Below are 24,873 nucleotides of genomic sequence, written 5' to 3'. Positions count from 1 at the left end.
TTTCTTAAGTCTTGTGTATGTGTTTTTTTCCTATGTTTGGTTTTTCACTATAGCATAATTTGGCAAGTGAAAATGGATGGTAGGATTTAATTATAAGGGATTATTTTCAGTATTCATAAAATTTGACCTAGTAACTCAATGAACAGAGTCTGAAAATTGAAACGCAAATAATCTCTTTTTCATAAAGAATGTACTCATTAACCCAACACAGTAAGTGACACCAATGGAATCACAAATATTAGTCCATACAAAGCACTGTAGCAAACAATGAAAAGTTCAAATCCACTAATGAGCCTAACTGCATCTACTGGTGTGGTTATTCCCAAAAGTGTCTGTCATTGTGTTTGTGTAAACCACTTAGCTTTTGCTCTTTAAAAGAATCTCCAAACGTTGATTCTGTTCATCTGGACGTAGCATTTTCAGTGGGAGAAACGTTTCCTCACTCATCCAAGTGACTTCTTCAGTCTCAGCTGACTGCAAGTTTCCCCAAATTTATAAACAGTACATTTGTATAATAACTGAAACCAGCTCACTGAAGGAACAATGGGCTGGGAGGTCACCTTCATGATAATTATGCAAATTCTCATGACCATTGATCAACAACCACTGACCAAAACCCACTGATCAAAGACCACTGATCAATGGCCATGAGTCCCATTCACAGAGAGTTGGGGAATGGCTGCAATCACAGCATTGTAAGATGGTGAAAGATGTACCCTTAGGCCCCCTCCTCGATTCAGAGATGGTCTTTCCCTTTTCACGTAAATGGCCTCCTTGACTCCGCACTCAAACCAGCGTTCTTCCCTGTCCAGGATGTGTACATCCTCATCATTGAAAGAGTGTCCACTGGCCAGTAGGTGTAAATAGACTGCAGAGTCCCGGCCTGACGAGGTGGCTCTTCTGTGTTGTGCCATCTGCTTCGCCAGAGGTTGTTTGGTTTCTCTGATGTATAAATGTTGGCACTTAACAGCGTACACTATGTTACTCTGTTTGTGTCGGGACACCCGATCCTTGGGGTGGACCAATTTTTGACGCAGCGTGTTTTGGGGTTTAAAAGCCACAGAGGCCCAGTGTTTAGAAAAAATGCATCTCAACTGAGTGGTCTTTGATCAGTGGGCCTTGATCAATGGTTATGAGAATTTGCATAATTATGATGAAGGTGACCTCCCAGCCCACTGTTCCTTCAGTGAGCTAGTTTCAGTCATTATGCAAATGTACGTTTATGTTGACCTGCAGTCAGCTGAGACTGAAGAAGTCACTTGGATGAGTGAGGAAACGTTTCTCCCACTGAAAACACTACATCCAGATGAACAGAATCAACTTTTGGAGATTTACTTACCTGGATGATTGAGAATGCATCAAGACTCTTTAAAAGAACATTTTAAATATTTGTTTACATGCAAGAAAAGTTAGGAAATTTAAAATAAACTGTTTTGGAGGAAGGTTGGATATTGTTTCTCAATCACTTTGTCTCCCTTTTGGAGCATCAAGTGTATATACCCTACTATCTTGTTTTCAGAGTATTTTGTGTTGTTGCTCTTGGCTTTAAAAAAAGTCCCTTTTCATGGTAGATTCAATCACCGGAGCTCTGTGTATGATCAATTTCATTTTAAGTGTCACCAAGCATTGGCTGGAGAGGGTAAAAACTCTTCTAGCTTGTGCCTTTTGAAAGTTTAAGATTAAGTTTACCTTCAAGGGCAAAAACAAGGCCCTGCTCTGTTTTTCTCACAAACAGCTCTGAGTCAAGAACCAATGACTTTTAATCTCTGTCACCCAGACTGTGGTCAAGAGCCGGAGGTTTCTGCAGTTGGGAGCTGTCAGTATTGAAGAAGAAAGCATTTTTTCCACTCCCATAATGTCCTGCTTAAACAAACTAGGCCTGCTCATACATTTAAGGTACGCCTTGATGTCCCCAACAACACTTCTGATCCAGAAGTGTTATTTATTTTATTTATGCTTTTAAAGTCAAAGTGCTCACATGCAAATAGAGAATCAGCAGTTGTTTCTGGACCAGTTGAGCTCTGGTGTAGGTTGAGCCTCAGCATCAGCTTGACAACCAGATCACTAATCTTTTCCCTACAAGCCAGTGCAGTGATGCCAGAGTTATGTTCATACATCAGACACTGAGACACCACAGCCTTCACAGCTGCACAGTCCCAGCAGCAGTTTTTCATTTTTTTTATTGAGTAATTCTGTTTATACCACTGCTTTATATACTACCAAAGAAACTACAAAATCATTTTATTATTCTCTGTAGTCATGTTAAAAAAACAAAACAACAAAAAAACAAAACCTTTCTCCATAAAATGTACAAAGCAGTTGCAGGAGCAAACCTGTGTATAGTTTAAATGTAAACAGCTCATCATAAATTCATGCTGCACTCACAGGAAACAGAATCCACATAAGTGGACTGTTTCACTGAGATGTGCACAGCTGACGAGTATCAACGTTTATATGGAAAATTAGTTTTTTTTCATCAGGCAAAAGGTACTTTTGTTTGATTAGAAACATAGATTTTTGCCCATTGGATGAGCACATTAATAGGAACAGTATAGTATAACTTATTACATTTATTTAAGTACTTTACTAAAGTACAGGTTAAATGTACCTGCACTTTATTTAGTATAAGTACATTTGCTTCTTCTCTAACATACTTTGTATGTAAATAGAGTACTTTGCGCACCATACTATTTATTTTACAGAATAAGTTACTTATTACTTTGCAGACAAACTGCAATTGCACAGATCAATCTACCCAGCAATACACGAGTAATTTAAACCGTCAGCAGCTGCAATGATCCAATAACGCATGAATCTGTTAAAAGTGTATTACTGGATTACTTGTTTTACAAAGTGGCAAGAAATATTTAAAATAAATGAAGAAATGCTTTATACTCAAGCAAAAATGTTATAATCATACTTCGGCTGCTAAATAGTGCATATGATTTACAATCAAAATATATTTACACTGTTGTGAAGCACAACTTTTTTATGTAATAAATTTGTAAGACATAAGGAGCCTGATATTTTCTAGCATGTGATCACAATTCCCAGATAGCACTCATTGTTGTAGTTAGTTAATTTCAATAACAGGTGTTTAAAGTAATTTATAAATAAAATTTTAGTCAATATAAAAAGAAAACGTGTTTTTTTCACGGACTTGTTTCACGGACATTCTCCTCTTTTTTTTTTCTTTTTTTTTTTTTTTTTTGCCATTGCAAAAGAAATTCTCAGAAATTAAAGTCTTGGGGTCACCACCACCTCATATAAAATAAATCCTGGAAACGCCCCTGTTAAATAGGCTGCTATCCGACAGGTAAATTTTACGCAGGCACTTGAATATGTCAGTTTTATTTCAAACTAGAAAATTGCAGTTATTGATATTACTGTTATCGCGATTATTGTTTTAATATTATCGTTTTATACATTTTTTTCAATAGAAAGACAGAGCAAACGTAACAGCCATGTGCCGCCTTATCTACTGTACCTAAGTAGAACATGTAAGCATTTTCTTCTGACCCCATTAACTTTGAATAATTAGCATTTCTTTTTTTAAGTGTGCATTCACTCACTTTTGAGAGCTTTTTGGCCCCGGGTCTCTCACCTCCCACACCGTGTAGTGGGATGGTGCGCGCTCTCGCGGTCAAGTGATTCACTTTCGATCAAACTGTGGCTTCACACTGAGTGAAGATGGCGATGAGAGCAGCTCTGCGGTGCCTGTCTGCAAACTTTTCGCCCAGACTGCCTCAGCTCTCGCAGGTTTCAGCGACTCGGCTGCAGTGGAGAAGCGGCTCCCCGCGGACGCTGAGCACGTCCTCGGTCCTGTCTGCAGGTAAATATAATACATTTTTAAAAAAAAAATAATAATAACCCAGACTTGCCAAATGAGCTGTAATGGTACTACATGCGGGTTGCTCACACATTCCTGCCTGACTGTAATGGGTGGGAATAAAAGGGGTCACACAGTTTGTGTCACTTTCCCACAGGGCGGCAGAGAAAAGCGCGAGGAAAGGCAACTAAAACGTTGTTTTAACTTTAAAGAAGCTTCACAGACCGAAGCTTACGTGCAGATAATTAGCCACCACATGTTACGCTGGCTAAAGGGTTCAGACGGCTGTATATATATTCTCTGTGAGAGGAGCACGAGCTCTAAATTGTGATGGTGACCAATTACCCGAGTCTCGTGCAGCCAGAAGCAGCTTGTTAAACAAAAGTCAGTGCTGGTACTGGGCATGAGCTACAAATAGCAGGGGAGGGATGACTATCATGTAGCTTTCATTAATTCTAAATCACAGACACCACCCTATCAGATATCCATACTTAAAAAAAATATTCCTGAAGCAAATGAGTTACCAGAAAGCGTTTCTTGAGCCTTTTGCCTTGGCAGTTACTGTACTCCTTAGCAATCATCTTGCATAGTTCAGTCTGGTTTGAACTTGTATTCTTCAGTGTTGGTCAGGTGCCAACCCTGGAAGCTGTTGAGCCATTACAGTTCTCTCCTGCAGGGTAAACGCGACATGAGGAGCATTGAATCAAAATGGTTCAGTGTTTCTTTTCAAAACTGCAGCTCTGTCAGCTGTGGTTAGTGTTAAAGCAGTGATGGTGAAAATTGAAGATTTACCAAGCCAAAAAACGGGGATGTGACGTCCGCACAAATGCCTCAAAGTTAGCTCTTGTAGACAGCACACAACTGGTGGGCTTCCCATTGATGTAACAGCTTGTCAAGAAATTGACGTATGCGAATCAAAAGCGTCATCACTGTTCCACTGGTTCATACTGTTATAATTTCATCTTTAAACATAATCATTTGATCTGTTCCAGACTAATTCTCCTTTTGTTTTTCTCTCTGTAGCATTAAAGTTCACAGATAAGCACGAGTGGGTGCAAGTGGAGGGTGGTGTTGGCATTGTTGGTATCAGCAATTATGCTCAGGTAGGTTTGTCTTTCTACTAATTTATGGCTCACGTGGTTCAGAGGTTTAATTATTACTATCTAAAAATAGCAATAAACTAGTCTGTAGAAAAATCTGCAGTGTGCACTTTAGAGCTGGTCTTTGCCCTCAACTGATGTGCTTTAACAGGCTAATTTAGTGCTTTTATGGCCGATGTTTGACACAATTGATCACTAGCATTGTGCAGGACTGGGCAGACACTTGGAGACATTCAAGGACTTGAATGTATACTGGAATATCTTTAAACATGAATCTAGCTTTTTAAAGAATCGTTATTACTGCTACCCCTTTTACACCTGACATACAGTGCTGTGAAAAAGTATCTGACCCCTTCACCTCTCTTTATTGTTGCATAGTTGCAACACGTCTGAAACTATCTAACAATCTGCGTAAATATTAAATGCAGTTTGATTTATTAAGGGACAAAATACAACCCAAACCTACCTGTGGAAATAAAAGTAATTGTCCCATAAGTCTTATAGCTGGTTTTTCCACCCTTGGAAGCAACACCTGCAATCAGTTTGCAATAACTGACACGAGGCTTTCACATCACTGTGAAGGAATTTTGGACAACTATTCTTTTCAGAATTGTTTTAAATCAGCCACATTGGAGGGCTTTGAACCATGGGCCTAGACTTGGAGGTCCTGATTCTCATTCCAGCCACATCACACTAATTTGCAGACCAACCCCAGTGAAAGCTGAAAGTTCTCGCTCGATGACTCTTAACAGAACCACATCATCTGCAAAAAGCAGAGATGAAATCCTGAGGCCACTGAACCTGACGCCGTCCAGGAGTTGGAGCCTTATTTCAGGAGTCATAGGATGCGAGGCAGGGTCCTGAGCAGATTACCAGCCAATCACAGGGCTAATACAAACTCACTTCCACACCTGTGGTCACTAGTTAACCTAACAAGCTTCTGTGAAGCACGTGGAGGAAAGCCAGGCACAGGTAGAACACACACAAAGGCCCGGCTGATTGGGAGGTTCAAAGTAGGAGGTACTGCAGCAGAATGCCGTCTTTCTGAAATGTCATCAAATTCAAAATCTTTTCATTTTACCCATCCTTGCTTTTTCACTATTTCAATATAGCCTTAGGATGAGGCTTACAAAAGACTAATGAATCCATGAAACATCCATGTCTTTAAACTAAGAAACAACCCTGAAAATGTTTTTTGAATTCTTTCAGGGTTATTTTGTATTAATAAGCTGGAGGTAATTTAGTATAACATCGACAAGGTTGAGTTTCACATTTATGCTGTGAAAGCATTGTTAAAGCTAACTGTGGCAGGCAGCAGGTAATAAAGGTATGACAAAGCTAAAGCCAGATTTACAGTATATTGTTCTGTTGCAGTACCCTCAACAGACTGCCAGCATTTTAAACCTATCTGGTGAAATCTTACTGTTTTGGCAACAAATTTCATGAACTGTCTAAAAGTAATTCCCAGAAATTGATTCCGTTCATCTGGACTTTGTGTTTTGTGTTTATCCTTCACTGAAAAGAGAAGAATTTGTGAGATTTCCTTACCTGGATGAAGCATGCATTAGAACAATTTAAAATAAAATGATCCATCCGTCCTCTTCTGCTTATCTGGGGCTAGGTTAAGGTGGCAGCAGCCTAAGCAGAGATGCCCAGACCTCCCACTCCCCAGCCACCAGCCACAGAGGCGTTCCCAGGCCAGGTGAGAGATGTAATCTCACCACACTGGGCCTGCTGTGGGGCCTTCTCTCGGTGGGACATGCCTGGAACACCTCAACCAGGAGGCATTCTAATCAGATCCCAGAATCACCTCAACTGGCTCCTTTCAGTGTGGAGGAGCAGCAAGTCCACTCTGAGTCCCTTTCCTCCTGTAGATCCACCACCCCCAGGAGGTGCCGTAGGGGTCAGGCACAGGGTGGGCAGGGGTGGAGGCCCAGGCTCTGATTCTTGGCTACGTAAACTGGCTATTGGGACAATAAAATGATCCAGAACAGTAAAAACCAGACTGACAGTTTTCAGTACTGTGATCATTGAACACAGGGACTCTTTACTTTGAGCCATCCTGCTGTTGCTGACTGCTTATTAAAGCAATAAACTGATTCTAGTATTAGACCCCCCCCTAAATAAGCGTTGTATTCCTACAGTGCTGTTAGATATTGAAGTACTGTATGAAGTTCTCTAAATCTTAAATAAAAAAAGATTCTTGGACAACTTCCATGTGGTTATCTATAATACTTTGTGTCATATAGTTTGTTTTGTCATTTTAGGAAGCATTAGGTGATGTGGTATACTGTGGACTCCCTGAAGTCGGCCAAAGACTTGAACAAATGGGTAAGAGCTGTGAATTTTTGACATATTTATCAAGTGATTGATTCTAGTATTGAAATAAGAAGTGTTTTTCCTCTGTGTGTGTATATGTGTGTGTTGCAGATGAGTTTGGTGCACTGGAAAGTGTAAAGGCTGCCAGCGAGCTGTACTCACCATTAACAGGAGAGGTGACTGAAATCAACACAGAGCTGGCAGAAAATCCTGGACTTGTGAACAAAGATTGCTATGCAAAGGGTGAGCATTCACCACCCAATGTCGTACTTTGCCAGTACACTTGTCCTTGTGATTTCTCAGAATTGCAGGATAGAGGGCAACCTGCCAAACCAGTATTACAAAGAAGTAAAATTACAGCTCGTTCTTTTCAGCAAGTACAGCTCTTGATCTTGAAATAAACAAACTCTTATCTTTCAGGATGGATAATCAAGATGACCATCGAAAAGCCCGAAGAACTTGATGGCCTCATGGATCAAGCTGCATATGATAAATTTGTCACATCACTTGAATAAAATTATAAACTCATTTTGCTTTGTAATTTAATCACAGTCAAAGATTAGTCCCTGCAAGGTTACTAACATGTAGTGTGTCACACTTATTCATCGGTGGTATTTATTCTAGTACCGGAATTGTGTCCTCAAACTAAAATACGCGACTACAAATGCTCAGTAACAGCTTCCACTTAGAAAGTTCCTTTTTGTTAAGCAACTAGCACATCTAAAGGGCTCTTAATCTCAAGATCTGTCCGTATTATTGGGTCTTGTTTGTGGTGCTTTGCTCCATTACCAATATACAGATGTGTTAAACAACTTGAACGTGCTGTTTCAAATCCATTTAATAAAATGTGGGCATTTTGTTTGGGTTGTTGTATTCAAACTTGGGAAATGAATCATTTCTCGCATTCTTGGCAAGGCAAGTAATCACAGAGGTGTGTATTGTGAACATGTAGGGACCTATTTGCGGGGCAAAAGTGACAACACACCTTTAGCTGTAATATTTTTTTGAAGCTCTTCAGACAGACACATTCAAACCAAATTGCTTCATATGAGCTGCCAGGACGGACTGCAGCTTTTTGTGTGTGTCTATTATAGTTTAAAATACCTTGACCTTTGCCTTCAGGTGATGATAGCCTGAGTTAGTCGAAGCTAGTTAATCAATGATTAATGCCACAGTGGTTTTAAAATCAATGACTGAACAAAAACATGCACATTCAGGTTGATAATGAGAAGACTGTGATTGGTCTAAATAGGTTGTTTTCAGTTTATTCTTGCAGTGTGTTCACCACCAGTGTCTGCTGCTGACTGTAACAACCATTTTTCATATTCCTCCGTTGGATTGAAAAGGCCGGTTTGACCCTCAGTTGGCTTTTAAAACCTGGGAAAAACAGTTGTGATTGAGTAATGAGAGGAATTCAAAGCAGAAGATGGTAATGTTGTTGGGTTATTTTCTTTATTTAATTAGCTTCATAGACATTAGTGTCATTCTGCTGGTTTTCAAATGACTCCAACACCTTTGTAGGACTGCAGGTGGGATAGTCCCTGAACATCTTTGTTTCCTCTTACAGAAACCTGTGCCTAATCTATATTATTTTCATATATTTACACTGCAAAAAAGGAAAAAACAAATAAAAAAAATGGTGCTAAAGGCATAAAAATGATAAATTAATCAAAGATGATGGAGCCTACACATTCTTTATTTCATGACTTTTCCCCCCCATGTAAATAAATCACCTTAACCTTTTATAGGACACTCATTCAAATAAAAGGAAACTCAAAATTTCAACCCAAGGGTGTTCTCAGAACATATTACAGCTGTATATTTGTTATTATATTTATTAACTGACTGGAACTTTTCATAATTATAACATCCACACCAAAGTGCATTCCTGTCGATGCTCAGGCAACAGCTTCATGGGGAAGCTTATGTATGGTGGCATTCTCCAATAAGATGATACTTTCTTTCAATGACTTAAATTCATTCACTGACTTGAGCATATGTATACACCCAAATACAGGGTGTGCTGTTCTCTGACATGGTGATAGGATAGCTTCTGTAAAAGAGCCAAATAGACAGTTGCAAAATTCAATCAGAACTAAATAAACCACACACTGAATTACTACATTGATTTTAGAATTAATAAGACTCACAGTAAACATATATGCAATTTAAGAGCTTTATAGTAAAAAAATGAACACAATCACATATTACACTATTTTTTTATCTTGAAATTACTACAAGTGGTTTAAGCTTCTCACTGAGTGACTGTATAATGTTATACAAAGTCGTGGGAGCTTATATGCTGCTCATTATGACTGTCCTACGCTTATACCTAATAATTTATTTTTTAATTAAAAAAATGTTAACTGGATGCATCTGCTGCAGTTCAGCAGTTCTGTCTGAAAATTGATTTACCAACAGAACTGCTGAGTTCCTGAACTTGTACCTCTTTGTTGGATATGCCATATGCACCATGAGGTGCTGATGCAGTTGCCTTTTTTTGAACAGGCCCAGGTTTTAGCATGTTAATGCCTTATTATGCTACATATTACAATGAGGCTTTAGATAAAGTCAAGTACAAGGTCTGTTCTGAAAATAGCAAGATTACAAGGAAAACAGGCTCTTTAACAGCCTTTAATAGCAGGCTGATTGCTTTAATGAAGTAGAATATACCATAAAAGCATCCGACTGAAGATATTTCAACCAAAAAATAAAAATACTAACTGTATTAGAAAATACACTGATGTGAAAAAGCACTTTACCCCTTCCTAATCTCTTCTTGCTTTCTTTTTTAAATTAAGATTTCAGTTATTTTCTGTCAGAAAAACCTGAAGTAGAATGTCCAGCCATCAGTTCCATAACTCATAATTATGGTATATTCTCCTCATTAGCCTGTTATTAAAACACAGTTGTACTAGTTTAAAGATTAAATCTGTATACATGTGGTTGGACATGAACTAAGGTATAGCCCTGAAAGTTTCGTGGGCACAATACAGTACGTTTTGATTTTTAAAAATATACTTTTTTTTTTTTTTACTGAATTTCTATACTTTGTTATGTTCATATGTTTTGGAAAATTGTTCAATCCTAACATTTTTCACAACTCGGTTCCTGCCATTAGTGATATTTTATGTTATAATTACAAATATAATCGATAGAACAAAGACATTGCTGATCCGTATGTAAGATACTGCAAACAAAAAACAGTTTTTTTGTGCATATTTCACTCAAGTTTCAGATCATTAAATCAAACAAATGTAATATTAGACAAAGATAACCCAAGTGAATACAAAAGGCACCCGTTAAATTATTTCATTTTCAAAGATGAAAAGTGCGATTCTCAAGCTACTAAAGCCTCAAACGACCCATTTCTATCCTTGCACGGTTTGTTAAGTGTCATTTTTCACTATCTGTATAGAAATGAAACTTAATGTTCACCGTGGCCTAGTATTGCTCATCTAAAGACGATATAAATTATTATTCTACACTAGATTACTTGAAGTACCGCTTATGACTGACGTTTCCGTTTCCGTTTTTAAGGGGGTGAATGCTCCTTTACACACTCTTTGATTGGCTGGTTGTTACATATCCCACAATCCACCGCCTTACAACTTCCTTTTTCCTTTCGGCCATTTTCCTCCCTTGTAGGTATGTGAAGTTATCCTCCAAAGATTTTCAAAAATCCGTTTCAATCCTCGATTTTCTGTTTGTATTTGTGAGTTTAGCTTATAGTCTGAAAAAGTGCTTTTTGTCATCTTTTAAATAAGGTGATTATTATCATGATTTTTTGTGTTAAATTGCTGAGTAGCTAATGTTTTTATGGAGATGACCGGTGAAGCGATGGCTGTCAGTAGCTATGTTTAAACACTGTCCTACTAAATAAAGATGAACCTACGTGAATGCCGAAATGGCGATGACAAATGGATTATTACATGTAGTAGTTTGTAAGGACATTATCGGGGCATGAAAGTAGCCGGACCCCTCGTTAATGCTTTAGCTTAGCATCTTAGCACTGTATGAAGCGGAGGTGCGCCGGCATGACGAGCCGCTCATGTGTATGTGCCACGCTGTGTTGCAGGGAAGCAGGCAGCCATGGCCCCCAGCCGGAATGGAATGATCCTGAACCCTCACTTTCACAAAGACTGGCAGAAAAGAGTGCGCACCTGGTTCAACCAGCCAGCCAGGAAGATCCGCAGGTGAGGACATGGACGTATGCTAACTTGAGCTAGCGTGCCCGTAAATGGTTAGCATCGAATTCGGTTCAAATGGTGGGAATTTTTGGCCCGTAAAGGATAACTAGACCATGCTGTGGAACCAGGATTCATCCCATGTGTACATCAATATAATATTTACATTGACAGACGTTTCTTATATTCTGTAGTTACCGTGTATCATGTGAACGTGCGTGTAACTGTCCCTCAGTCCCATGAGACATTATTAAATAAAACAAACTGAGAAAGTGGTTGAAGTAACTGTACCTTGTTTGATTTGAGCCACCACTTCAGCTGATCAAGCTGTTGGTCAAGCAAGACAGTCTTTACGATTTTGGCATATCTGTTTACCTGCAAAGTTATACTGAACTAAGCAGATACAGCAAACTTAATGTTTTTTGTTTTGCTTTTTTCTTCTTTTAATTGATATTGATATTTCACTGATTAGGTATAAGACTGAGGTTGGAGCATGACGCTGTAGTCTTAGAGCTGATGTAACTTTCTACTGTGAATCTTAGTAGACCCTACAACTGACTGGAGTCTTTTCTAGCAGTTAATGGTTTATGTGGTGCGTTATGCTATGTATTGTGTCCTGGTGTTTTACATGTGGTGTCAGCCCTAGAAGTGAATGTTATGAGTGTCTTTTTTACCTTCCTATTTGGCAGTTTTTGTTTGGGTCAGTTACTTTTCAGAGGCAAACACATTTGTCCCTCAAGTACATCCTCCTTCGAGGAAGTTGTTCACTGTGAGCCCTTACAGATGTCTAAGAAGGTCTTTTGGTTGATCTAAACTTCCGACTTTTTCCTCAGGCGAAAGGCTCGTCAGGCTAAAGCTCGCCGCATTGCTCCTCGCCCTGTCGCTGGACCACTGAGGCCACAGGTTAGGTGTCCCACTATCAGGTACCATACCAAGATTCGTTCTGGACGTGGCTTCACCCTCGAGGAACTGAAGGTACGATTATAGTTCTCTGTAAATGTTTCATTAGAAGGTAAAGCATATCTTTAATTTCTTTAGACCTAAAACTGTTAAAGTTACATGAAACATTCAGTGCGGCATTAATTAAAATGCACACTTGCACACAAGTGCTGCAGGCAAACTGATGTTTGGCAACTGTTTTGTCTGGTGGAAGTTTATTTCTATATCAAAATGAAGTGCTAGAGACTAAAAACTTCAGAAGTGATATTTAGAGTTATTGTGGATGGAAACTTGAACAAACTATCAAGTCAAAGAACTGTGGCTGTAGAAGACCTTAATGATCTTGTCAACCTTTACCTTGGCAAAAATATCAGGTTCTCCCTGTATGAAGAAAGTAAATAAGCTTTAATCAGAAACTGCTGCGAGCACGAGGGCTACTTTTGTTTTCTCAAGTTTTAGTGTTTTCATGCAACCGTATAAATCAAATCATTTATCTGCCATAAAATTAATCATAAAGAGAGCTACACTAAGAGTCTGATCAGCTAAGTAATGAATATCCGTGAACTTTAAGTCATAGCCAGCTGTGCTCTCATCATTGGCCATCGCTAGTAAGTGATCTTGTTTTTGCAAGTGACCCTGTATCCCATGTAACTATAAAATGTCTCCAGCAAGCGCATTAACCATTGATGGCAGACGTGTTCAGGAATGTAACAACCACTTTGTTTTGCATCACAGCAGTTCAGATTATGACAAATCTCTGGACCTGCTGCATTTGCTTGATGAATACGTTGAACGCATTTTCTGAATGCTGCGATTTGTTATTTGAAAAGGAAGCGATTTTATGCTGACAGCTTGACATCAGTGTTTTATCATGTACAGGGCACGTGATCAAAATCAGAATTGTAAACGATCAAGTCCTCCTGTGCTAATGTTCCCGCAGGCGGCTGGCATCCACAAAAAGACGGCCCGCACCATTGGCATCTCAGTGGACCCTCGCCGCCGCAACAGATCCACAGAATCTCTTCAGGCCAATGTGCAGCGCCTGAAGGAGTACCGCTCCAAGCTCATCCTGTTCCCTAGGAAGGCTTCTGCCCCCAAGAAGGGAGACAGCACTGTAAGTTTTCACATGGCACGCAAAGATTAGACTTTGGTGTTTCTCCTTGTTATTAATTTACTTTTTGTTTGTTTGGCTCATTTTCCTGAGGGGAAAAAAAAACAAGTGTTGAAGCATTCAACAAAAGCATGTGGCCAGTAGGAGTTGGCTGTATATAGAAACTGAAAAAGCACAGTTTTGGAAGCCCTCTTTGGTGTGAATGTACCATTTCCTTATTTAAAATTACTTAAAAAATAATTTTAATATATTAAAAAAATGGCTAAAATAAGACGCGGAAGAGATTATAGAGACTACAGCAGTTTTTTATGTGTTAAGGATAATTTGATATTTGAATACCTTTTCGGCTGCTTCCTTTAGACTCCATGGGATTTAAGGTTACCTAGGTAACCTGGGGACACGTCTGCTAATTATGAAATTCCGTTAAGCTTGGAAAATGAAGCGTACTGATGAAATTCAAGGTTTCTGTTAGATCATTATTAAAACATGCCGAATCAGCCGTGCATCAATATAATAATTCCAGGCTGACTGCCGGAGATGAGCTGCACTCCCACATTCTGCCACCTTTAAATGTGAATATATAAGTACAATTCCCATTGGGGTGATTGAAATCAAACCAGACGGTCTTAATAAGCATTTATTTGATGCCCTAGTGAAAAGTCTTGCTGTCTGTTCCCTTTAAAAATATTTAACTGTTTTGTCATTTCAGGAGGAGGAACTCAAGATGGCCACTCAGCTCACTGGTCCAGTCATGCCCATCAGAACTGTAAGTGACAGCTCCTGCAAGGTTACCCTGTGTATCTGTTTATAGATGAGGATTAAGACGGCTGATGATAATTTGTTTTCACTGACGTTATTGGCCAGTTTTACCTGGACCAGTATTACAGAAGTAATGACTGATAAAAGATGCATTAACCGTCTGAACATTTTGCATTACAGCAGTCAGATGATGACAAATCTCCGGAATCTCTGTATTTCTTTGATGAAACACTTGAACCCTTTTTCTGATGACTGCTGTTCACAAAAATAAAAAAATCAGCTAGAAAGCTGAACTGATTTTCACAAAATGTTAAATTCTCAAAATTAGACTCAGGCTTTTGGATTTGGAGAAAACCCTCATTTTGCAGCATTCGGTGTGTGTCTTAACCCTCATTTTGTTTTTCTTCTTTAGGTGCACAAGAAGGAGAAGGCCAGGGTTATCTCCGAGGATGAGAAGAACTTCAAGGCTTTCGCCAGCCTGCGTATGGCTCGCGCTAATGCTCGTCTATTCGGCATTCGTGCCAAGAGAGCCAAAGAGGCTGCTGAGCAGGACGTGGAGAAGAAGAAGTGAAAATAGTCACTATGGAACTTTGCAAAATAAAGTGTTTAAAAAGAGCAAGGTGTGAATGTCATGATTACAATCTCATTTAGATTGACAGATGGCAGTTTTCATGAGCTAATCATAGATAAGCTGGCAAAATTTTATTTCTTCGTCAGGGAGAGAGCCAAGTCGTGTGTTTCCGTCAGCAACATTACACACGAACACCACCAGGTTGCATTTCATAAAACCTGGAGAGGTGCTTGGAGAGCACGAGTGAAGGAAGAACTCGGTAGATAAATGTATTCTAATCAAATATTTAAAAAATGTCAGAACCTTGGACTGCCGTGAAGACATCCTCCATTTCATAGATGGTATAAAATCAGTTTAAAATAGCTGTTGGGTTACGACTGCTGTCTGATACGGGACAATATGCTGGATCTGAATATATTACAAGTTTTTGCATTATAATGAGAGGAGAAAGAAACCCAGTTTGGGCACTAAGATTCAAACATCTATGAAAACACGAGTTAATCCAAAAACATGATTGTACAATTAAAATTATTAAAAACAATTAAAAAAAATAAATAAATAAAAATCAATAGTCTGTTGATAGGGTCTTAATCCAGCAGGTGCTTTGGATGGCAGTCAGATATGTGGATACTAAAAACAGCCCACACGGCATTTAATTCACATCTGTGACTTGTGTCAAAGTTCAATTATTTTACTTTTTGTATTACATTTATGAGTCCTGGTCAGCTGCAGAGTAGATTGGTGGGGTTAAAAGTTGAGAGACCAGTCCCCAGTACAACACTGGGACACATCTGTCTGTAGTGCAGCAGCTGTGAACTTGCTCTAAATTTGGTTCAGCGTGTATAACTGACGCATTTACAACAGTAGGGGGCACTGTAGGTACAACATGTAGATCATTGATGCGGACTTCAAATAAATCGAGTAGTTCTAAATTAATATTATCTTTTGTAATGTGTCAAACTTGATAATTTAATACTCTTAATCAGCGTATCAGTAACTCAGGAGTGGAAATACTCCAGTTAAATCCTTCAGTTTTTTCTTAATGTGGCCCCAAAACAAAACTCAAGTTTAAAGCAGGGTTTAAGCCAGGAAGATCCTCTGAAAAAACTGATTGCTAAAATATTAAAAGACCTGTATATTATTTACAGCATGGCAATGCAAAGGTGAGTGGATATCAACAAAAGCCTGGAAAGAAGGTCAGGAGAGGTGGACGGTAATAGAAGACAGAAAGAAAGTTGGAAAGTTTTACATTGAACCGCTGCAGGAAAACAAAGCTGAATGTTAAATTCTCGACTTTTGTCTGGCAGGCATGAACCAAGACTTATGTAAAGCCCTGCTATTACAGCCGAGGCTCTGCACATTTTGCATTTTGTGTTCTGTGGGTGTTCTGATAAAATGAAATGAATAAATATACAAAACAACACCGGAGCAGAACAACACAAAATCTCGCTGATGGAGTGAGATTTCCTGCCTCCAATGCATTACTCACTACACTGTGAGGAAAGTGTCAAAGATTCTGTATGCTCAGCATGTCAACGTACACAAGCTGGAAATAAAAAAGCAGGATGTGGGGGACTCCGTGCCCTTGAGTCTCCTTAGAGTGTCTCTGTGGTCCCGCGGTCTGGACGTCCATAAATAATTCAGCTGATGAAGGTAAGTGGACAGTCAGGTTGGTTGGACAGGGGTGATTGATATGGCTGATAGGAGCTCAAATGGATGGTCCTGTTAGTCGTATGATCGGGCTTTGCAAAATAACCGATACACAGAGAAAAAAAAGACTTTAGAAATATTGCTACCAGAACTAAATGGCTTATCTGCCATTTATGTGCAGTCATTTAATCAGGATGGACACATTCAACTATCACCGTGTCTCATTAATGGCCACTGGGATGAATTTCCTGTTTTACAATGCTGCATTAAATGCTTAACAAAATATAGATATTCTTATTGATTTCTGCCGGGAATCTCATTCCCTGCATTTCACCCATCCTGTGGATTAGGATAGAGGGCCCAGCCACCGGGCAGGAGAAGATTGTTAAGTCAATGTACCCCAGATCATAAAAAAGCCGCCCAGAGATGAGTGACTTTGTTTTTAGTTGATGGACAGAAATTCTTTTAACAACTTTAACAATCCCTTTAACTCCTTTATTCAGCAAGTAATCACACACTCACTACCTCAGATACACTTTTAAAGAATAAATCCATATCCCTGTCTCACCTTAATCTATAACTGTAGCGTGGAGAGCTGAATGTCTTCTTCTTTTTTGCTGCTCAACAAAACATCTCACATTGACTATTTGACGTCCAATTGCAGTCAGTGAGGCCGGGCATCCGGCAGTGTGAGCTTCTCTATGGTTTACCCTTTGTAAAAGGGGAACTGCAACCTTTTTGACCACAGTGTTAAAACGAGTCAAACATGACGCCTGGAGATTGCAGCTTCCATCACCGGTAAGAAAACTTTAGAATCAATAATGTCTTTGAAACTCTCTAAAAACCTTCCTGTGGACAGAAATACCTCCACTCAGTGGAGCTGCTGGTGGAAAATTTTACACAAATGCACTGAGGGAGCTTGACTAGACTAAAAAAAAAAAACTGAGTGCACCAGACCATGTGTAGAGATCCTCCTATTTGGGTTATTGTACATGCAATGTGGTCAGCAGCACCAAGGCAAGCACTGAATGTGACTGGGGAGAAGCAGCAGGGGGACTCGGAATAGATAATCCATGTGTAAACGCAGGGAACGTCCTGTGAGGTGCTCAACCGACACAGCAGCAGCAGATGGTCGTTGTTTGGAGCTGTGGCGTAACAGGGCTCAGGTGTGTGCCCCAAAGCAGACGCTTAATACCACCTCTGAATACCCATGGAAGAAGAGGCAGTGAGGGTGAAAACTCCAGGAGAGATCTGCCTCTGTCGGAAAGCAGCCAGTGTGCGCGCGTTAAACACTGGCTGCTGATCCAGGCTTCTTTTGTCTGAAGTGCTTCACACGTAAAATCAACCTGAGAGCAATGCGTGTGCATTTTTATTTATTTACTTTGAATGAGTAACATGGTGATCATCTCAGCAGAGTAGTTAATTAGAAGCAGGGAGCCAAATGTTTTACATCTCATGCTGCTGGAATGATTTTATTGACCTGCCCATCTGCTTTGAAAGCCTCTCAAAGCCTCATATCCTCTTGATATAAAGACCAGATTTTAATGCGGCGCAAGTCAAATGAAAGCAAAGAATGTTCCACGTATCCGAAGGACATTTTAGCACCGTGAGGTTTAAAAAGCTTCTGGAATAAAATGTTAAAATGTGAAGCCTACACTTTACTTTTGTCATTCACTTTGCCACAATGACTAACAGCCAGCTGCACAAGTTGCTTTCAGACAGCTCGAACTAAGCTCTTACTTTGAGTTCTTACATTTTCTCTGTTTTCGTCAACTGCTTTGTCTCTCACGGCCTTCAGTGCTGTTTTGCAGAAACTCGAGAGCTGATGTTTTTTTGTCAGCGCCATGTATGAATGTTATGCAATATCTGGAAATACATTCAGGAAAATAATACATTTGTGGGTGGACTGTGAAAAGGTCCAAGCATAGACGCAGTGTAGAAACAATACATTATATAACATACACAGCTGTCAAGTGATTGAAAAACCACTCTGTGAATCAATTCATTGTCATTTTTACTGAAGGCAACTTTACACTTGACTTGGAGCATTTGTGCGTGCGTGGACTCAGCACATATTGTTTATTACTTGTGGGTGCATGTGTGTATTTAGCAAAGGCAGAAGAGTCACCTGCCTTTAGCTGTCTGCAGCTTCCACACGGAGATTTGATTGCGATGTGCTGCTGCTGGATGAGCAGTTCTTTTGAACTTCCTCTTGCAGTTTTATGTATGTCTGTTTAAAACCTGACAATACTACTAAAAGGATGAATCTCAGTGCAGAATGAATGGTTTCTGTTGAAAGACGGTCCTGTAAATGGGAAACACGCAGAGGAGGATGGCGAAAGGGGCACTATTGTGTTCACTGTTGACTCCAAAATTTTCATTTCATGTACTCTTCCTTGCTACAGCCCATCAGTTCATGCTCTGTCTGAAACATGCTTAAGGCCACTTTCCCTTTCGGTCAGCCCCTGTCCAAACAGAAAAGCAAGAGGATTGGGCTTCTGCTCTGAAAGCCAGATCTGTGTGCCTGAAATGGCCACTTTCAGGATGTCAACCCTCAATAACATCACAGAGCATCAAAGAGTAGAAAGAAAAATAAAACCGGTAATGTGCCCGAAGCCTGAGCTTCAGCTCACAGAGGTCACTTGCACATATGCTAACCACATTATTTTTACCACTGCAGTATAGAAAATAAAGAAAAAACACAAATGCTGCATGCAGTTCAGCTTACATAAAGAAGCGTCTTTCCCCCTCTCTTTTGCACATATTTCAGTGCATCCTGCTCTTTCTATCCTCATAATCTTCAGTAAGCAACTTAATCCTGAGCGGGGAGGCTGCTGTAATAACTAGTTGAACATTTGGTCATAAACAGTAGTATTGTGTTGGAAAACAATCTGAATGGCATATCTGTCTAAATCCTGGTCCAAAATCCACAAAGGCAGCAGAGAATTAGCAGATAGAAATGAGCGACACCTTATGGAGGCGGGTTAAACATGAAAATAATGCTATGTCTGTGTTTATAGACAAGAATTTAACTAAATCACTCAAGATCTACGCACGCCTCCACCTCAGGTTTTGAGCTTCCAGATCCCAGCATTTTCCCACAGCCTCTTTTCCCTACCTCTTTCTTTTATGGACTCGATTTCTAACTGAACTCAAAATAATCGAGTCCCAACGAAAAGCCCATCCCTTACATCAGCAGCTGGACTCTCTCCACTCCCCATCCCTACAAGCCGAGCCTACTCCCTCCTCACCAGTCTAAGCCAATGAGTTTCGGCGGAGAAAACAAAAATCAAGCAGTGTGTTATGGGAGCGGATTAAACAAGTGTGCTCAAGAAGAGAAACAGCTTCAGGTAGGAAGTGAGTCTCCCGCTTAACCCGACTGTAAGCGCAGTTTATCGGTTTGGTGAAGTGCCGCTGAGTTTTTGATCAGCTGCAAATAGTCTCGGAAGTGAGTCAGATGAGCCAGCGATACATGAGGCTGTGAAAGTAGACTGTTCGCTTCACGCTTTAACTCGTATTTAACTGTTGCTGTTATTTTGCCCTCCTGAGCCTTGGCCGGTGTTGGGTTTTGAAGCTTGCAGATGAGCGGTGGCGTTTATTCACCGGGATAAAGTGTGAAGTAGCCGTTTAGCCGCCTTCCGTGTAAATTTCACCGGTGGATTGAGTAGAAGTTTGATTCATAACACGCGCGCGGTCGTATCTGGGAGCCTTTGATGCTGGCTCTGTTTTGAGCTTTCTGGAGTTCAGATTCATGCTTTGAGATAACATGTGGTTTCACAACTGGCTGAGAAAGACGCGTACGGGCGCTGTCCTCGGTGCTGAAAGCCAAGCGCCGAGTGCGCTGCACTTCTTCGTTTGAATTTTAAGGATGTGACATTTACAGTGATATTAGAGGAAATTACAGCCCCACCTTTAAAGCATTTAGGGGGGGGGTTATTAGTTGTGCGAAACCGCCGTGCTCAAGGACACTTAAGCAGGGCGTACGCTGCCCACATTAAACCCATCAAAGTCCTTTCTTTGACTACTACCTGCTAAACCCATTGCCTTTTTGGATCCATGATTCTTTCCATCTACTTTCACGTATTTTCTTGTTGTTTATTAGGAGGAAATGCACTTTAAATCCTTTAAACGCATCAGCCATCTCATATTCAGTTCTTGAAACAGGATAAAATAGTGAAAATACAGGGAAATCTTGATACAGGTGGGCTCTCTCCCCTTTAAATATTGTAATAAAGCTCGTTAGAATAAGAGGTGGCACTCAGCTTGATCATCTTAAACGAATTTTTGTAGGAATTTGAACTAGACTCCTAAAGGCACAACCCTGCCATCTTCATGCCCTCTCTGTCGCTGTTACCAAGGTGAGATGATAACCCTCAGGAGGGGGGACAGCCCTGACAGGCAGCAATAACAGCTTGAGTTTGCTTTGGTCCCCTGACACTCAGCAAGAATCTCTGTTTTTCTTTTTTTGACAGCTGTACCAAGTCAAAAGGGCCCGTCTCCTGTGAGAGTGCCACGTCTTTACCGAGATCCCTCAACCTATCACTGGATTTTTCCATCCCTCAGAGCTACACCACAGCCTCACCTCGCACTGCTTCGCTGGTTGGCAGATCTCTCTTGCCCTGAGCCAGGATGAATGATGTTCTGGAGGCCACCTCCCCTGCAACCAGCCTCAGCGGTCCAGCTACCTGTGTCACCAAAGTCGAGCTGCGCGTGTCTTGCAAAGCTCTGCTGGACCGAGACACTCTGAATAAGTCTGACCCCTGCGTCATACTCATGGTACAGAACGATGGACAGTGGATAGAGGTGAGACCTCATTTTATTCTTCAGTACTGGCACATATACAGGTGAGCCTCTGGGAGGGAAAAGTGTGACTAATATCCCCTCACTTAGCAGTCCACCTTCATTTATTAATCTCCCTGCCTGAGTCATTACCTGCATTATTTCAAGAATTGAAGTCTTGACTCACACATCAAGAGAGCTGAAATATTCAAATGCAGGCTCTTGAGGTGATTTAAATAACGTGTTTTCTTAATGTTATTAATGTTAATTGCACAGGGAAACACAGAGGAGACTTGCTCTCTTCCCTCTTTGTATCACAAACCTAAGATTAAAGATTGGTCATGTGTGAAATGTTGTAGATTGGGAGTGATATTGCTCTCTCTGTCTCTCTCCAGTCGTCACAAAATCTGTGTAGTCATACATGATCGACCAGGGAGATAAATCTGTTAATGGTTTGGTGAACTTGCAGCTGTTTTATTTTTTTTCCTTTCTTTTTATTTATTTATTTTTTCTTTGCTCTTTTGGAAAAGAGCATGGCTTACACAACAGATGCCTGATTCAGAATTGAAAATGTCAAATGGAGTATACATTTGCAGTCATCACTGTCTGTCTCCACAATTAAAACAACTCGCACACAAATTGTGTTCGCTGCCCTGTCGGATTCACATTATGTGCAGTATAATTCACTTGTCTACATGGGTAAACAGTGGGTTGGTAATTTGCAGCATGATGAGATGTGTTCCAGCTGAAAATGTTTACTTTCTTGGTTTGGTCCCAAGCTGATCTGAAGTGTAGGCAGCGGCTCTCTCATTTCCCTGTTAATTAAGTCATTTAGTTCATGAGGGAGAGCCAAAAGGCAGGTTTCCGTTAAGTAGTGGATGTGTTAATGTGTGGCAGAGGATATCTAATTATATAGATTTTTTTCCCCTGCAACCCTTCATCTAGAAAAAGCCTCTGTTTTCAGGGAAATGGGAGATGATTAACCCTGACAGATTCCGGCCACATGGGAGTCATTTGTTGGAGGTGCGCACATTAATGTTTGGGCTATATGAATGTGGAAACCTCGAGATGCTATTTTTAGGTGGGGACGATAAAAACTTGCTTTGAAGTTGTCTGGGATTTAATTTGATGGGAGGGTGTTACATGAGATGACTGACCTGGGTTCAATGTGGCATGAATTTATGAGTGGCTATTTTTAGCTGCACTAACTGAAGCATATGCTTGACAAAAAAATCAAATAATAGCGCCATCACTACAGCTCTATCTATCTATCTATCTATCTATCTATCTATCTATCTATCTATCTATCTATCTATCTATCTATCTATCTATCTATCTATCTATCTATCTATCTATCTATCTATCTATCTATCTATCAATCCATCCATCCATCCATCCATCCATCCATCCATCCATCCATCCATCCATCCATCCATCCATCCATCCATCCATCCATCCATCCATCCATCCATCCACCCGAGTCTTGACAATCATAACAATATTCACCAGTTGTCCAATGCTCTGCTGTCAAATCCCTCAGTTCTGGGCGGCACCATCCCGTCTGCAAATTGTTTACTTACGTCAGCAACTGAGTAAGAAGCAGAGCCCACTCATATCGCCACCATATCACGCTCTTCCTATCATCTAAGCTCATGCTGCGTGGCCCCAGTGGCTAAGCTGCACATATTTCAACTATTACCTTTTTTCATCACCTGCTCACGGGGCAAATTAGGAGGCAGGTTGAAGATCACATGACATGTGCTGCTTTCGCAGATTTTGTCCTCTTCTTACGTAAACTGGACCCTGTACGCTTCTCTGAAAACTAGTTATTCCCAAAACTCGATCTCTAATTTAAGCTGCATGTATTTGTTATGATAAAGCAGCCTAAATAATGCACTGATTATAGAAATGAATTTCCCATGTCAGGAATCTCTTTATAGTTTCTGGCCCCACACCAAAAGCAAACAGGCGTCATGCACAGACTAGCACAAACTACCCTATGTAGCTCTGATTAGCCTTTATCAACAAACAGACTCATCAGACTCATCCCAAATCTGTCCATCCAGATGGCACAAAGAGAGAAAGAATAGGCAAGAAAGGCCAGTAAAGAATAAATAGGAGTAAATGTGACAAAGGAGGCCAAGTCTGAGCTGGTAATTCTTTTTTTCTTTGCATTGCTTGCTTTGAAACAACAGAGCAACACCTGCTTTTTATTATTGCTGTTAGCCATACAGCTTTTCTGGTTATTAATCTAGAAGTCTGACATATGTTTAGAAACAAGTACATCCTTTTCCCCCCTGAATTACTAACCTGGAGCTGAATTACAAAAATAGAGGAAAATAAGATAAAAACTGACAATTGATCAGTTACATTATATTTGTGCAAAAAGTAAGTAAATAAAATGGAAATGGTTGGCCTCATGTAATCCTCTGTCTACAGATAAAACCTCCACCCCTCAAAAATAACACAAAATGTTTACATTATTAATGTAAATGAATAAAGCAGAGTCGATTATTCACACTGAAAATGTGAGTATCAGAACAAACTCCAATGATTACAGTGTACACAAGACAGGGAGTAACAGGTGGAATGTGACTTATTTAGCCCTTTAAAGCTCAAAACATTAAATAATTACCAGAAATGTCTTGAAAATTGATTTTTTAAATTAAATCTTCAGACAATTAAAACAAAAGTTTGCATATATGAGTTTTAATTTGTATTATATTTGCTACATCCAGCATTTTTTAAAAATTACTGCTTAAAATTAACAATTCAAATAATTTAGAATACAATTAAAACATTGTGGAAACTCATATACACTGGGCGCTAACAGGTTATACAGTGACTCTGGTGTTTACATGCACATGAAATGTGAAATGTCATCATGCAAATTTCAGCCTAAGAGAAGATCTTAAATGTTATCACAAGATCGACAACACTTGCAAGTGTTTGTGTTAAAACTTCCTGCATTTACAGTGAGATTTGACCTGCCCAGGAGGCACGGCAGGGAGAAACAAAACAAATAAACATGCAATGAACACTTTGCTGTCCATAAAGTACATTAGAGCAAAGCTGCAGTTTGCGAGGGAACACAAAGGGCAAACACCGGGCTTTGTGAAAGACTATGCTCTAGACAGACATGTTTGGCAAAGACCAAACACAGCTTTTCAGAAAAAGAACATCATACCAACTATGATGGAAGTGTTATATCGTGGGGCTGCCCCGGTGCCTTAGGGAATGGGCAGCTTACAGTCATTGATTCAAGTAAAAATCCTGCATCATAACAAAAAGTGCTTGAAGATAACATGAGACCAAAAGCTGAAGTTGAACCAGAAGTGGACCTTTCAGCAGGATAATGATCCTAGACGCACCAACAAATCAATAAAGGAATGTCTCTGAAAGAAGGAATGGAGAAAGCGCAAGCAAGAAAACATCTTGCAGCTGAAGGAATTTTTTTTGAACATTGAAAAACTCTGATCTCAGACACTGATTCACAACTGTGCAAAATACCCTAAGAGGTCATTTCGAGTCCATTTTCTTTCTTTCTTTCTTTCTTTCTTTCTTTCTTTCTTTCTTTCTTTCTTTCTTTCTTTCTTTCTTTCTTTCTTTCTTTCTTTCTTTCTTTCTTT

At 39.9% G+C, this 24,873-nt stretch overlaps 3 protein-coding genes and 1 non-coding gene across 7 annotated transcripts in view; all 4 read left to right on the top strand.

Moving 5' to 3' along the window:
* Positions 1 to 3,601: 3,601 nt before the first annotated feature.
* On the top strand, positions 3,602 to 7,776 carry gcshb (glycine cleavage system protein H (aminomethyl carrier), b). Its single transcript, XM_005929544.3, has 5 exons — positions 3,602 to 3,832; positions 4,853 to 4,932; positions 7,197 to 7,260; positions 7,360 to 7,491; positions 7,669 to 7,776. The coding sequence occupies exons 1-5, from the start codon at positions 3,691 to 3,693 to the stop codon at positions 7,761 to 7,763; spliced, it is 513 nt and encodes a 170-aa protein (XP_005929606.1). The 5' UTR covers positions 3,602 to 3,690; the 3' UTR covers positions 7,764 to 7,776.
* A 3,002-nt stretch (positions 7,777 to 10,778) lies between these two features.
* rpl13 (ribosomal protein L13) lies at positions 10,779 to 14,859 on the top strand. Its single transcript, XM_005929545.2, has 6 exons — positions 10,779 to 10,896; positions 11,327 to 11,444; positions 12,269 to 12,410; positions 13,315 to 13,488; positions 14,195 to 14,251; positions 14,657 to 14,859. The coding sequence occupies exons 2-6, from the start codon at positions 11,341 to 11,343 to the stop codon at positions 14,813 to 14,815; spliced, it is 636 nt and encodes a 211-aa protein (XP_005929607.1). The 5' UTR covers positions 10,779 to 10,896; positions 11,327 to 11,340; the 3' UTR covers positions 14,816 to 14,859.
* LOC121814495 lies at positions 14,433 to 14,507 on the top strand. The gene has a single exon (XR_006054380.1). It is a non-coding gene; the product is annotated as a small nucleolar RNA MBII-202 (small nucleolar RNA).
* Positions 14,860 to 19,498: 4,639 nt separating the features above from the next.
* Positions 19,499 to 24,873, top strand: part of cpne7 (copine VII) — a 35,979-nt gene continuing 30,604 nt past the window's right edge. The window contains exons 1-3 of one of the 4 annotated variants that reach the window (XM_042220543.1): positions 19,499 to 19,815; positions 20,756 to 20,823; positions 20,938 to 21,268. In XM_042220543.1, coding sequence (XP_042076477.1) covers positions 21,095 to 21,268 — 174 coding nt within the window. In that variant the 5' untranslated portion in view covers positions 19,499 to 19,815; positions 20,756 to 20,823; positions 20,938 to 21,094. Of the gene's footprint in view, positions 19,823 to 20,541; positions 20,667 to 20,755; positions 20,824 to 20,937; positions 21,269 to 24,873 lie in introns of those variants that run through there. The other 3 variants (XM_042220544.1, XM_005929548.3, XM_042220542.1) reach the window with 3 other exon arrangements.

Source organism: Haplochromis burtoni, unplaced genomic scaffold, assembly GCF_018398535.1.
Source record: "Haplochromis burtoni strain Fernald_Lab_line unplaced genomic scaffold, NCSU_Asbu1 Contig_50, whole genome shotgun sequence".
Classification (NCBI taxonomy): Eukaryota; Metazoa; Chordata; class Actinopteri; order Cichliformes; family Cichlidae; genus Haplochromis; species Haplochromis burtoni.
The sequence above is the reverse complement of the archived record's forward strand: the minus strand, read 5'-3'. Positions and strand labels throughout refer to the sequence as shown.